The 12,500-nt window shown below is 44.2% G+C and overlaps 1 protein-coding gene across 3 annotated transcripts in view; it reads right to left on the bottom strand.

Annotated features, from left to right (window-relative positions):
- disc1 (DISC1 scaffold protein) overlaps positions 1-12,500 on the bottom strand; it is a 49,477-nt gene that overhangs the window by 11,607 nt on the left and 25,370 nt on the right. For all 3 annotated transcript variants that reach the window (XM_042065529.1, XM_042065528.1, XM_042065530.1), the window contains exons 10-11: positions 7,274-7,334; positions 492-738 (exon numbers count right to left, since the gene is read on the bottom strand). In XM_042065529.1, coding sequence (XP_041921463.1) covers positions 492-738; positions 7,274-7,334 — 308 coding nt within the window. The remainder of the gene's footprint in view (positions 1-491; positions 739-7,273; positions 7,335-12,500) is intronic.

Genomic DNA, 12,500 nt, shown 5'->3' with positions numbered 1-12,500 from the left:
GAGCTCCCTGACAAGGGAGAGGCTATCTCAGAATTCTTTGAAAATAAGCCTTTTTTTTTTTAATGCTGAAAGCTTTTGAGAGCTTCTTCTGCTTGGCTGAGTAGCACCAGAAAAGTTTTGAGAGTTAGAACAGAGTTAATGGCACAAAGGAGAGCACAGACGGTATTCATAATGGATAGGTACTCAAGTTCATCATTCTCACTAGGTAATAAGCTTTGGATGAGGAGAGCAGCAGTCTGGTCTTTCATAATGCACTTTTGGACTCAGGCCAAGAGCTGGGCAGAGAGCCGAGGACACTACATGCAACACAGCCAAATCTGTCTCAGAGAGACACCTGCAATCTGGGGGAAGTACAGTATACCAGCAGAAAATCTAGAAGTTTCCAAATACCCAGTCAAACCTCCAGAGTTGGCCTGGCCTGGGTTTAACGTTACCTGAGCTTTGAATGTAAAAGCTGTCTGACACAGATATGCTTCTTCACAGTAGCCTACCTTGGTGAATTCAGAGTGCTGCAGATTGGCTTCTGGACACCAGCGACCCCCCAGGGCAGTCAACATGGCGCAGTCCGCCTCTGCTTTGGCGCATGTCTGGGTGAGCGGACCTTGGGCGGGCGAAGGGGGGACCTCCTCGCTATCGGGGCCCGAACAGCTGGGGGTGCGGAGCTGCAGGCCTCTCAGGATGAGGTGGCAGGCCTCCAGGTCAGCCTCCCATACTCGCTCCAGCGCTGGGCTGCCACAGCTGCACACACACACACACATAACACACACACACACGCACACACAAATGTTCACATTACTGTAAGCTGTATAGTTGTTTAACTCCTGTTTCTATTGGATAGCTATTAGTTCTGTTCAGTGACATGTTTCCAAGATGCTACTAGAACAAGTTTGTCTGATTCAAAGCTGGTTTTCAAGTCTTATTTTGTCGTAACCCAGGGGGAGTTATAGGCTAGTTCATGACCTGCTAAACAAGTATTGAGAAAAAGCACTATAGAAGAAGAGAAACCAGGAAGTGTAATTTCCACATACAGTCTCAAGTAATTACAGTTCTTCCGAATCTCTGACTCATAAGTCCATCATTTCCCCATTCTGAGGGTGCTCGTCAAGCTGCTAAACAAAACCTCATTATCCCTCGGAAATAACGTGTCTTTGTCTGTAACAGCCACTCCAGGGTTTCCCGCAGCACTTTGCAGTCAAGGCGGCCGCCTTGGCAAAACAAGCCTGCCGCCTTAACTACGTCGTCAAAAAAAAAGAAAAACGTGTTACTTTGTCCTGTTTTCTCCCTTTCATTCCAAGCCATGACCAACGCCAATCTCCCTTCTCAGCAGAACGCATTAAAAATAAGAAGAAACGTGTCATGAATCGAAAAATAATCAGATTTTATAATCTTTACATATGTGATATGACTCCGAATCAGAGCTAGTGATCGGAGCTGAGCGGTGCAAATACCTCTCCTCGCTCTCAAGAATCAGTCAAATCGCAAACAGCCACATCTCCGTTTAATTGTCAGGTGTGATGAAATGCGTTCATATTCCACTTTTTATGTCATAAACGTTGCAGGCCTATGGAAAGGTTTAGTGGTAGGGTTGTCCAATGATAAAGTTGTTGCTTCAATTTATGTTTTCATTTATGCGACGCACCGATGCTGGGTTCATCAGTTTAAAATATTTAGCCGACTGTGTGATTTGTCATTTTCGTTCTTTTGGCAATTAATCCCGACTGATCCCTTTAGTTAACGCTGCCAAGCTTCTTTGTTGTTGCAGTATCAGTGTTGCAGTCTTTTAAAATAAATGTTCTGAGTGAAATATATTGCCGTTGCTCTTAGTTCTTTGGTAGCTAAATTGACCTGACGCGAATTTGACTGGAGAAGCGGCCGAGTAAACAGCCACCTGCTCTCAGCACAGTGTTGACTTGCGCGACTGAAAATAGACGGGCCTAGGCCCGTCCAGGCCCATCCGTGCCTACGCGTATGCTTTCTAAATTATTTAGCTAACTCCATCCCTATCAATGAAGTTAGGCTATATGGTCATATCTTTGAAATTTAACGGGCTTGGTTTTATTAGTGGGCATGTCTCAGACTCGTGGTGTGAGCGGTATGGGAGCGGAACAGAGCGGCCACTCCGGCCTCTAAATTAAAAAGCGCTCCGCGCTCAAATTCCATCCATATTACACAAAACTATAAATCAAAACTTCATTCACTCTCGGTGTATAGATCAGGACAGACTTGCGGAACAGGCTGCAGGTCAACAGTCTGACAGCCTCCATGAAGATAAGCATTAATGGTCCAATAGTAAAACAGTGCAATTACCAAAGGGCCCTTAAAATGATCTTTTTAAAGCCAAGGAGGATGGCTTGAAACAATGCTAGTTGTCAGCTCTGCCATAAGTAGTGACTGATCACATTTGCACATTTTGTTGTTTTGCACTTTCTTTTGCACTTGTTCTATAGTTTGTAATAAGAAGAGGAGAGATAGACTTCTCTGCATAGTCTGTCTGCCTCTTCACCCCCTCCATGTTTGGATACTGTCTGTCCACTAGACACTTTTACCACTGTCTTCTGCCTCACTGTTTGCGTGCTATATTAGCACATTAGCACATATGCATAACATCTCCCTCCATGCCACAGCCGAACTGTGGCCACACTTATACCTTTTCTTAAAATAGTTAAATATATAGATATATAGACTTTACTTTACTTTATTTCTGCATTGTTGCACTGTTGGACTTACTCATTTGCACTATCACCATGACCACTATCACCATTGCAATCATTCACACAGAGCACCTTACCTTACCTTACCTTACTATGCACAGAGAATCACAGGCTCAGTCCCTGCCTCAGTCATTGCAAGCGCCTTTGATTGATTAATCACCACTATGTGGATACTGTTTTTAGAATTGATTTAGATTAAGTGTTAGTTAGTATAATTTGTATTTTAGTATATTTAGCATATTCTTTATCTTCAACTGTCCTTATTGCTTAGTTGTGTTTTTATATTATATACTTTAATTACTCTTTCTGCTGTTAAAGAATGTGTTTGTGTTGTCTGTATGCTGCTGAGACCTTGAATTTCCCCTGGGGATCAATAAAGTATCTATCTATCTATCTATCTAATAGTCTTTGTTAAAATTGGACAAATTACACAAATATTTTGAAATATTTGTATACTGTTGTATAGTTTGTTTGGTGTTGTTACTTTGTTCTTTGTTAACTGTTATTTTGAGAAGCTGGTTATTAATTTATAATGTAGTGTTTAATAAATAATTGTTAAATATACAGAGTCTGTAGTGTATCGCACAAACAAGACGGCAACACCCACCACCCACACACCCCCACCGACGGCAACCGATACAAGAACCCCCTACACCCCCACCCCCACCCCGCTCGGATGGCAACCGATACACCAGACCCCCCCCCGGGACCTACGACTAACACATTTCCTGCGGGAAACCCTGCACTCTATATCATTAAATCCCATGGCCAATGTGCTCTAGTTCTATAATGACCAATGTCAATTAGTGTGCACAGTGGGTATAGTGGAAAGCCAGGAAGTAGGCTTCTCACTGTGTAGGCTATCATATAAACCAGACGTTTGAGAGCACAGACACTGCGACTGCATAGACTGAAGCTCTTTATTATGTTGGTCTTGATTGGTCGAGGGACAACAGCCTAGCAAAACACAAATTCTGCTTAATAGGCACATTTACACTGGGATCCTTCTGGAAGCCACATTGAGATGGCTAATTGTTTGCTGAGCACAGAAATTAACAAGACAAGATTACTTGACAAGATATGATCAGAAAGCCTGACAGCTTGAGAGAAAGATGCACCACATGTTCGTTTTACTGACAAAAAAATATAACATGCTAAATATATGACAATGTGACTAATTACTGTAACACACTGCCTTTTCTGTTATAATCACAGCTAGTACAAGACATTTATAATTAGGGTTAACTGTAACATTGCAAAATAGATATCACTATGTATTCATACAAGATATTTGTTGCGGTACTTGTGCTCATTTCGCACATTTGAACTAAGGCTATTTAAGATAAAATATAATATCGCACATACTCGTACCCGTAAGGTGTTCACCTTCAAGTCCCCTGACAGAGAGCTGACCCTGAGGCCAGGTGAGCTCAAATGGATGTGCTGACCAAAGTGCAGTAACATGATCCAAACCCACTGGGACCCAGCCCTCCACCTGCCCACCAGACAGGAGCCCAGCTCTGAGAGCGCTGCTTTGGCCTAATGGGCCTCACCCTTTATTCCCCTTAGAATACGGGAGCCAAAGGGACCCCCACACTGCCTCTGCTTAAGGGAGTTGGAGCAGACTGCAGCAAGTCTGGCACACCTGTCTGCCCAGGGGGAGCCTGTCTATGACTAAAGTGCCTGTGGTGTTGGAGATGTCCAGTTCTGAGACGCCACACAGGGTCCCTGGGGACTTGGCAGTGAGGTCATTTCTGAGACAGCATGTGAGTTAGTGAGGGAGTTGTGTGTGTGTGTGTGTGTGTGTGTGTGTGTGTGTGCGTGTGTGTGTGTGTGTGTGTGGGTGTGTGTGTGAGAGAGAGAGAGCGAGAGAAAGAAAGAAAGAAAGAGAGAGAGAGAGAGTGAGAGAAAGAAAGAAAGAAAGAGAGAGAGAGAAAGCCTGTGTACTGTATGTGAGAGAATGACTACAGTACTGTATGTCATTTTGTATTTCTGCAAAAGACAGAGACAGGAAGAAAGGAGACAGAAAGAAAGAAAGAAAGAAAGAAAGAAAGAACGAAAGAACGAAAAAAAGAAAGAAAGAAAGAAAGAAATGGAGTGCTAGAAAGAGCACATAAATATGATTGATATGTGGTCAGATAAGGTCACTGGAAGAGGGCACGATTTGCCCTCCAGACATCTGCCAGCTCCATATGAAATTAGCATTCCATTTCCCTTTCTGATTCCATGGCAACAGCCAAACAATACTCAGTGGAAAATCAATAGATCGAGAATGAAATGTTGTTTTTTTTTACAGAGAATCATTACTTCTGGTGTTCACACATTAAACATTTCTCATAACAAAACAGCCAGATGAGATGCACAGAAAAACTCTTTGTGTGTGTGTGTGTTTGTTTGTGAGAGAGAGAGAGAAAGAGAGAGGAGAGATTGAATGGCAGAACGGCAGACAGAGGTTCACCTTCTAAATGGCACGTCAATCTCATAGTGCCCTAAACTCATAAATATACATACAGTGAGTGGCTTAAGAATGAATTTACTATGGTGACAACTGACTCCCAATCCCCTTAACATTTCATTTTTTTTAACCCTAGCTTTCTTGCTTACAGAATGTGCTGGACTTGGGATGCGTTGAAAACACAACATAAATGACACAGGTTGGTCTCTATTATTTCAAGAAGCCGAAAAAAAAGCCATGAACTCAAAACAAAGATAGATTGTCCTCGGTGTCTGCAGGGGAAAAACATCCTCCAGCTTCAAGTATTAGACCACATCTCCAGCACTGAACACCACATTTATGTGGATGAGCAAAAGACACGTACAAACACACACACACACACACACACACACACACACACACACACACACACACACACACACACACACACTGTCAGACACTCCCACCCCAGCGAGTCTATAGGAAGGCAGATAATTAGTTTTCTCACACCCCGCTGTCTCAAGAGGAGCCATGCCCACCTTCCTCCTCCTTCAGATGGGGAGTTGGCACCACCTCTAGCCTCCAGCCTGACAGGCTGTGTGCGGGTTAACCTGGGGATGGCTTCCTCCCTCCACTCTCAGGGGCTGCAGCTGTGTTAAAGTGCTGTAAAGGGGCGTGGGTGGGCGGAGCGGGACAGTGATTGACGGGAGGTCAGCCTCTTGCTTGGTCTTGCTGAGAAAATAATTACAGGAGGAAGCTGTGTAGGCTAACTGGAGGAGGGCTCACTCTGTTTGATGAGAACTATGAAAAAAACGGGAGTCATCTGAGAAACTGCTGCACACAAGTGAATGTGTCTGTCTGTGTGTGTGTGTGTGTGTGTGTGTGTGTGTGTTAATATGTACACCCTGGTGCGAATTAATTGAAACAAAACATGAGAAAGTAGAGGCAGTGAACCGGTACTTAAAGACAATTTCTCAAACTCTGAGTATTCACTGACATGATAGAAGCTGGCATTGTACTTAGGGTGAGTTTGAAGAGAATGTTCTGGAACAGTTAAGGTAACAGACACTTCATGTTGAATTTTTGAAATCCTCCATACATACTGTGCATGAATTGCCTTGGCAACAGACTGAGCTTGGAACATTTAAGCCTGAGCAATACGTCCATTAACAGAACAGTCAACCATATGCCTGGCCCTGACCAGATGGAAGCCTCCACTTCTGTTACCACGAGACAATGAATACTTGCAGGGTCACTGCATGCGCTGCATGATGCTGTATGATGAAAATTCAACACCTCACTGAGCATAGAGCTGAAGACAACAGTCGTGAGTCCTAAGAAAAGGACTGAACAAGTAACTAAAATTCAGCCATATCATTCAGTAAGTAAGTACTGGTAAGTTATGTCACCAACACACATTTACAATTGCATTTATTTAGATGATTTTATCCAATCCAAAGCGACTTACATATGTTAATTATATTACGTTTACATTTATTCATTTAGCAGACGCTTCATTGTCCCCAGAGCAACTTGGGATTAAGCGCTTTGTTCAAGGGCACAACGGCAGAAGCCGGGAATTGAACCCTCAACCTTTCAAGTTACTGCATGCTATAGCCAAGCTCCTTAGCCACCACACTACCACCTCCACAAAACAAAGAGAGGGGAGGAGGGAGGAAGTGGAAGAAGAATAAACAAGAAGAATACTCAGTGTTCTGTCACTTCAATTGTCTTCCCTCACAGAGCAGACATGCATTTATACAACTTATCTCTCACCACTTTTTAGCCCATCAAAGGAAAAACGTGATGACTGCCCTAGACCCAAGTTTGAATCATTTAGCATAGTGTTACAGGTGACCGAGGGATCAGAAGAACCAAACTACATGTGTGTGCGTGTGTGTGTGTGTGCGTGTGTGTGTGTGTGTGCGTGTGTGTGTGCACGTGTGTGTGTGTGCGTGTGTGTGTGTGTGCGTGTGTGCGTGTGTGCGTGTGTGTGTGTGTGTGTGTGTGTGTGTGAAGTAGTTTCCATAATCAGGATGAAACGGGCCCTGGAGGGGTTGAGAAATGTGAGAGTAGATGAGAGGAGAAGAAGAAAGGAGAGAATAACAGATATCCATCTCTGTCTCACCTGTGAAGTCTGTCTTCCAGAAGCTCCATGTACTTTGCCGTGTTTTCCTTCAGAGTCCTCTCTGAGAGGGATGCACAAAACAGAGAGAGAGAGAGAGATGAGTAAACATTAAGCTCAAATCACAAACACTTCATCTGACGTCTCGCATTATAACTGCATTTCCCTCCATCTTAAAGTGCACTGTCCTCTCACTTAACCCCCGAATCAAATCCTCTGGGCGCAAAGTGATGCGTCCAGTGTGAACGTTTGTTGCATTAAACTGCGCGACGTGAATAATTCATGAGCGGCGTGATTCTGTTTGGAGCAGCTGGGGCTCTACTGTCTGTTCACTCCACTGACCTTCGTGCTGGGATTTAGCACAGGCAGAACGTTTCCTCTCCTAGTGCAGATGGAGAGAGGAGGGAAGCAAGTTCAACTGCTTTTCCTTTGTCTCTTTTTCTAGTTCTCTCACTATTTCTCTTTCCTTCTTTCTTTCTCTTCCTCGCACTACGTCTGTCCTGTTTCTTGAGAGATAGGACATTCAAGCCGAGCGTAGAGCGATAAAAAGATTCCTATCCTCTCTGAGGTCTTTAAAGGAAATCAGATTCACCACGGGGCTTTCAACAATGGCCTCTCCACTCTGCCTTGCTCTGCATTCTGAGCCAGAGAGGCCCATGTACCTCTCTCTCTCTCTCTCTCTTTCTCTCTCTCTTTTCTAATGAAAATAATGAAAATAGAGAGTTGGAAATTGAGTGGTGTTAATTATCTCAAACCTCATGATAGATGAGGCCACAGCCCCAGCAGACAGACACATTAGGACACAAACAGAGAGGTATACAGTAATCATGTCACCACCACATTGCCAAATGGCAAATATAGACACTCATGTAACCTCAACCTCATGTAACCTCAAGCAACACATGGCATAACTGTTATTAAGACATCATAAATGCAGTGTCATGTAACTGATAATAACCGAGTGAATGATAACCAACTACAACCGTTAGTGATAACTAACTATCCCCTTGACAATGGCTATTAGGAATGTCAGAATACCAGAATAAAATCCTATCGCATTGTTCTGTGTTTTTGGGACAGACACAGGGAGAAGGGGAAGGGAGGGGGACAGAGAAGAGAGAGATGCAGGAAATAAGAGAGAGGGAGACACAATGGACATATCTGACCAACAGCTATGGGCAAAATTAACCAAAAAAGAGAGAGAGGAAAGTGTAGAAAAGAATAGGATCCATGTGGAATGATAAAGGAACGATCTTCTCAGAAGACTTTATACCACTCTTATCAAACACCTGGTGTACGAGTGCACAGCAGAACAAAAAAACATATCATCTCAGCTTCACAGCCAGGCTGCTAGACGGAGTATCACAGAGAGGAGAGGAGAGGGGGAGAAGGGAGAAGAGAAGAGAGAAGAGAAGAGGAGGGCCAACCCTTAATATCCATCATTAGTGGTGGGCCACGAGACACAGGTTTCCAGCACGCCATGGCGACCACATCAGAGTTCTCCTCTGGCACCCCAGTCAGCGCTCAGGCTGGTAAACGTGTGGTGACTGAGCACACATCAGAACAGCACCGCACACTGGGCTATGACAGCTTCTTGCAAATGGTCCAGCAGTATAAGGTATCACCATAAGATATGCTGTTTCTGCCTTTCAGAGCATGACCCCTACAAAGTACTGTCTTTTTTTCTTCTTTTTTTTATGAATCACGCATGGTCACTTTTTAGTAAAAAAAAAATGATAACAAAGCTGACAATGATGACAAAGAATAGGTTGGATTCCCTCCTGACTATCTAATAAAATACAACCACATCCAAAACTCCCTTCCCCCACATACAACCACATACAACACACACACACACACACACACACACACACACACACACACACACACACTCACACACACACACACAGAGAGAGAGACACAGACACAGACACAGACTATGCTTTTCCAGCAGGTGTATCCACCACATTCTCATCACACAGTAATTAGTGTATCTTTCCCCACAGCTCATCTATGCTGTTGCTGGCACACTGGCATGCCCGGGCATAGGCCGGTCCCACAGTAAACAGGTGGTTGTGTCTGACACCACACCGGTACCACACCACTATCTGTGCCCAAGTGCCGTGGGGAAGAAGGGTCAAGTGAATGGGAAATCAAAGCAGGTTTAATCAGGCTGCCTGCTTCCCTCTCTCTCCCTGTCTCTCTCTCCCTGTCTCTCTCTCTCTCTTTCCATCTGCCTTCCTGTCTCACTCTTTCCTCGGCTGCTGCAGGCGGTCTATTGAGAGAGGCAGATCATATCACCTAGTGGGTGGCTCGGGCTCCTGAGTGAATCTAGGAAGGGAAGCTCCACTACGTGTTCAAGAGGACAGTGCTCGCAGATGTGTGGGATGACAGGGACTACAGAGGGTGTGATAGCCTGCTTCCTCCCAATGCACTGAGAAGGGGGGGGGGGGGGGGGGGGGGTGACATCATTCAGTAGTGATTCTGAGTCTGTGCTTATGTGTGTGTGTGTGTGTGTGTGTGTGTGTGTGTAGCAAAGCATGTGTGATGTGTTAATGCCATGCCTGTAGATGTAAGCCATATGAAGGAGATTTATGGAGCGAGACAGATGACTTATCGCCTGTGTAATTGCCATGATTGATGGCCGCTTGACAGATGCCCCTTTGAATCTCAGCTAGCAATGCGGCTAGCTGTGTATGTAAATCAGTGTGTCCACTAAAAATGAGATCATCTGTGTGTGTGTGTAATGCATATGTCTGAGTGTTGATGAGTTGGCTATTACATATAGATCTAGGATGAGTGCAAGTGCAAGTGGTGGATCTGTCTGTTTTACTCAAGCCCACATCTTCAGAGAAGCAAACCATCCTTTAAATAAACACAGTTTCACATTCTCCTTTCAGTACAGTCATACATTTTGCAAATTAGAAGAATGTTCTCACTTTGCTAAATCTGAGCATCTTTATACTGCTTTCTTAGAAGCTCATTAAATTTGAAGAATCTTAATTTGCAAAACAAGACCTAAATGACAAGAACAGCAATGTGACAGATACAAGTAACAACACCATGGCACATGGATTCTGCTCATCCAGTAGGGAGCTAGCATAAGCTGACAGGAACCATGTAAGCAACCCCTGCTCCTCTCTCCTAGACATGTATGTCACCCCTTAGCTAAGGGCTAAAGTGATCCACACATTTTTAAATTGGATTGTTTATCAAGGCAAGGCGACAGTGTTACAGAGCGTGTTGCTGCATTAGCATTTCCAATGCCAATGGGAGAGGTGTTTTGCTTGCACATAAACCTTTGTTGCCATACCACTGCTGCTGAAAATAAAATAAAATAAATAATAATAAAAAAAAAAACGATTTAAAATTATTTAAAATGTACCTACTTTCTTTCTGCCTGCTATACAGGAAAAAAGCTTTCAAATTCCCCATTCCCATACAGAGTGAGAAACAGTTTTTCAACGTTAAGGAAACCTTATGGTCGCATAATGGACTGCATATACAGTACGATCTAAATGTTAACCTGTAACGTGTAACTGTTCCTCAGGCCAGACGCAATGACAGTACTCAAGCATTACAGGCAGGAGGCTACACAAGTCTTCATAAGACCGATGAGGCCCTCTAACAATTCCTTCATGGAATGTGCCCTTCAGGCTCTATTATTTTTAAAAATCAACAAAAACAGCTAAGAGCTGCAAATAACAAGAATCTAGTCCAGTCTAAACAAAACACAGGTTGGCCACTGTTCAAAATCCCCCCACCCTCCTGCCACAGCAAAGATGACTCATCAACATCAGACATAACCACAACGTGTACGGGATACGCCGTCACAGGGGCCGTATCATCATTTATCACGGGAGCTCAACTAGACTCAGCTCGGCTATCCGACCTCCCACAAGGTTATGGAGAACACGATAGCATAGGATTTCTGACTTTGCTTGCGCCGCAGGTCACGAGAACGGGCCGTCAAAACCAGAGCGCTTCCAGTAAAGCTGACTGCGACCTCACAGCACTTGAGATAGACGACCACACCACACACACACACACACCCTGGGCCTCCGAGGACCAACATGAAGAGGGTAGACATGAAGTCACGAACAAAGTGTTTTGGAAAAAAGACACACAAAACTGTAACTCACATCTACTGGGATATCAAGTTTGTTTAGCACAGTTCAGCACAGAGTTGGCTCGTCTCAATAAATTCCATCTTGTCGAGGATATAACGTAAAATGTTTTTCTCCAGTAACCACAGAACTTTCCACTGCAACAATTTCTGAAGCAACGGCTTTGATCAGTTATCTGATTCCGAGCATAAACAGCACGCTGACCACAACATTTAGATCTGTACACCACTGTGTACACTGTCTTAGAGTAAAACACCATGGTCGAGGCCCCCATCTCCAAACCACTACAGATTTGAGTTTGTTCTGTCAATTCATGTCACCCGGTAAGAAAACAATGAGAGAAATGAGGCTGCCATACACTGGACCATGGACCATAAAAGAGTAACCACAGTCAGTTAAAGAGTGGGGATATTCATGAGCTAATGATTACATGGGCGCTTCTGTTTATTATCCGTTTTACTGACATGGTGGGTGTTTTTTGCACATTGATTGTATGTAACCGCCTGCTTAATAAAGTAGCCACAGCTGTCCAATTCTGGCCGACGGTAAGGGCTGTGGTATCTACCGGAGTCTGGCATTTCAGGCGGTGTTCATGGAGGCCCCGTGTGCAGATGTGGCGGCGACGGCAGCCCGGCCTGGTGGTGCGGCTGTGTTGTGGAGTGGCAGTTTAATAAGGACAAAGAGGAATGGGTTGTCAGAGTAATTGAGTTGCCAGTGGTGACGGTGATTAATGATTCTCCTGTCCGTCCGGTCTGGATTTCGGCGCGCACACACGTGAGTACAGGAGGACCGCGGAGAAGGGCTTAGTCAGCAGATGTAAAAGCATGTACACACACACACATACACATACAGATACACACACACACACACACACACACACACACACACACACACACACACGTGAAGAAACATAAGGCAAACACATGCACAAAAACACAAAAGGAAGCACAACACAGACATACACCAACACCTATGACAAATCACTAACACACACACATAGACACTCACACTAAAATCAACCCTGTTATGCTGCTATGGAAACAAAGGGAATATGAAAATATCAAACACCTGGCCACCACCACAGAGACTCATAATAATGGCTA

This window comes from Alosa sapidissima, chromosome 16, assembly GCF_018492685.1.
Source record: "Alosa sapidissima isolate fAloSap1 chromosome 16, fAloSap1.pri, whole genome shotgun sequence".
Classification (NCBI taxonomy): domain Eukaryota; kingdom Metazoa; phylum Chordata; class Actinopteri; order Clupeiformes; family Clupeidae; genus Alosa; species Alosa sapidissima.
This window is presented reverse-complemented; position numbering and strand designations above follow the sequence as displayed.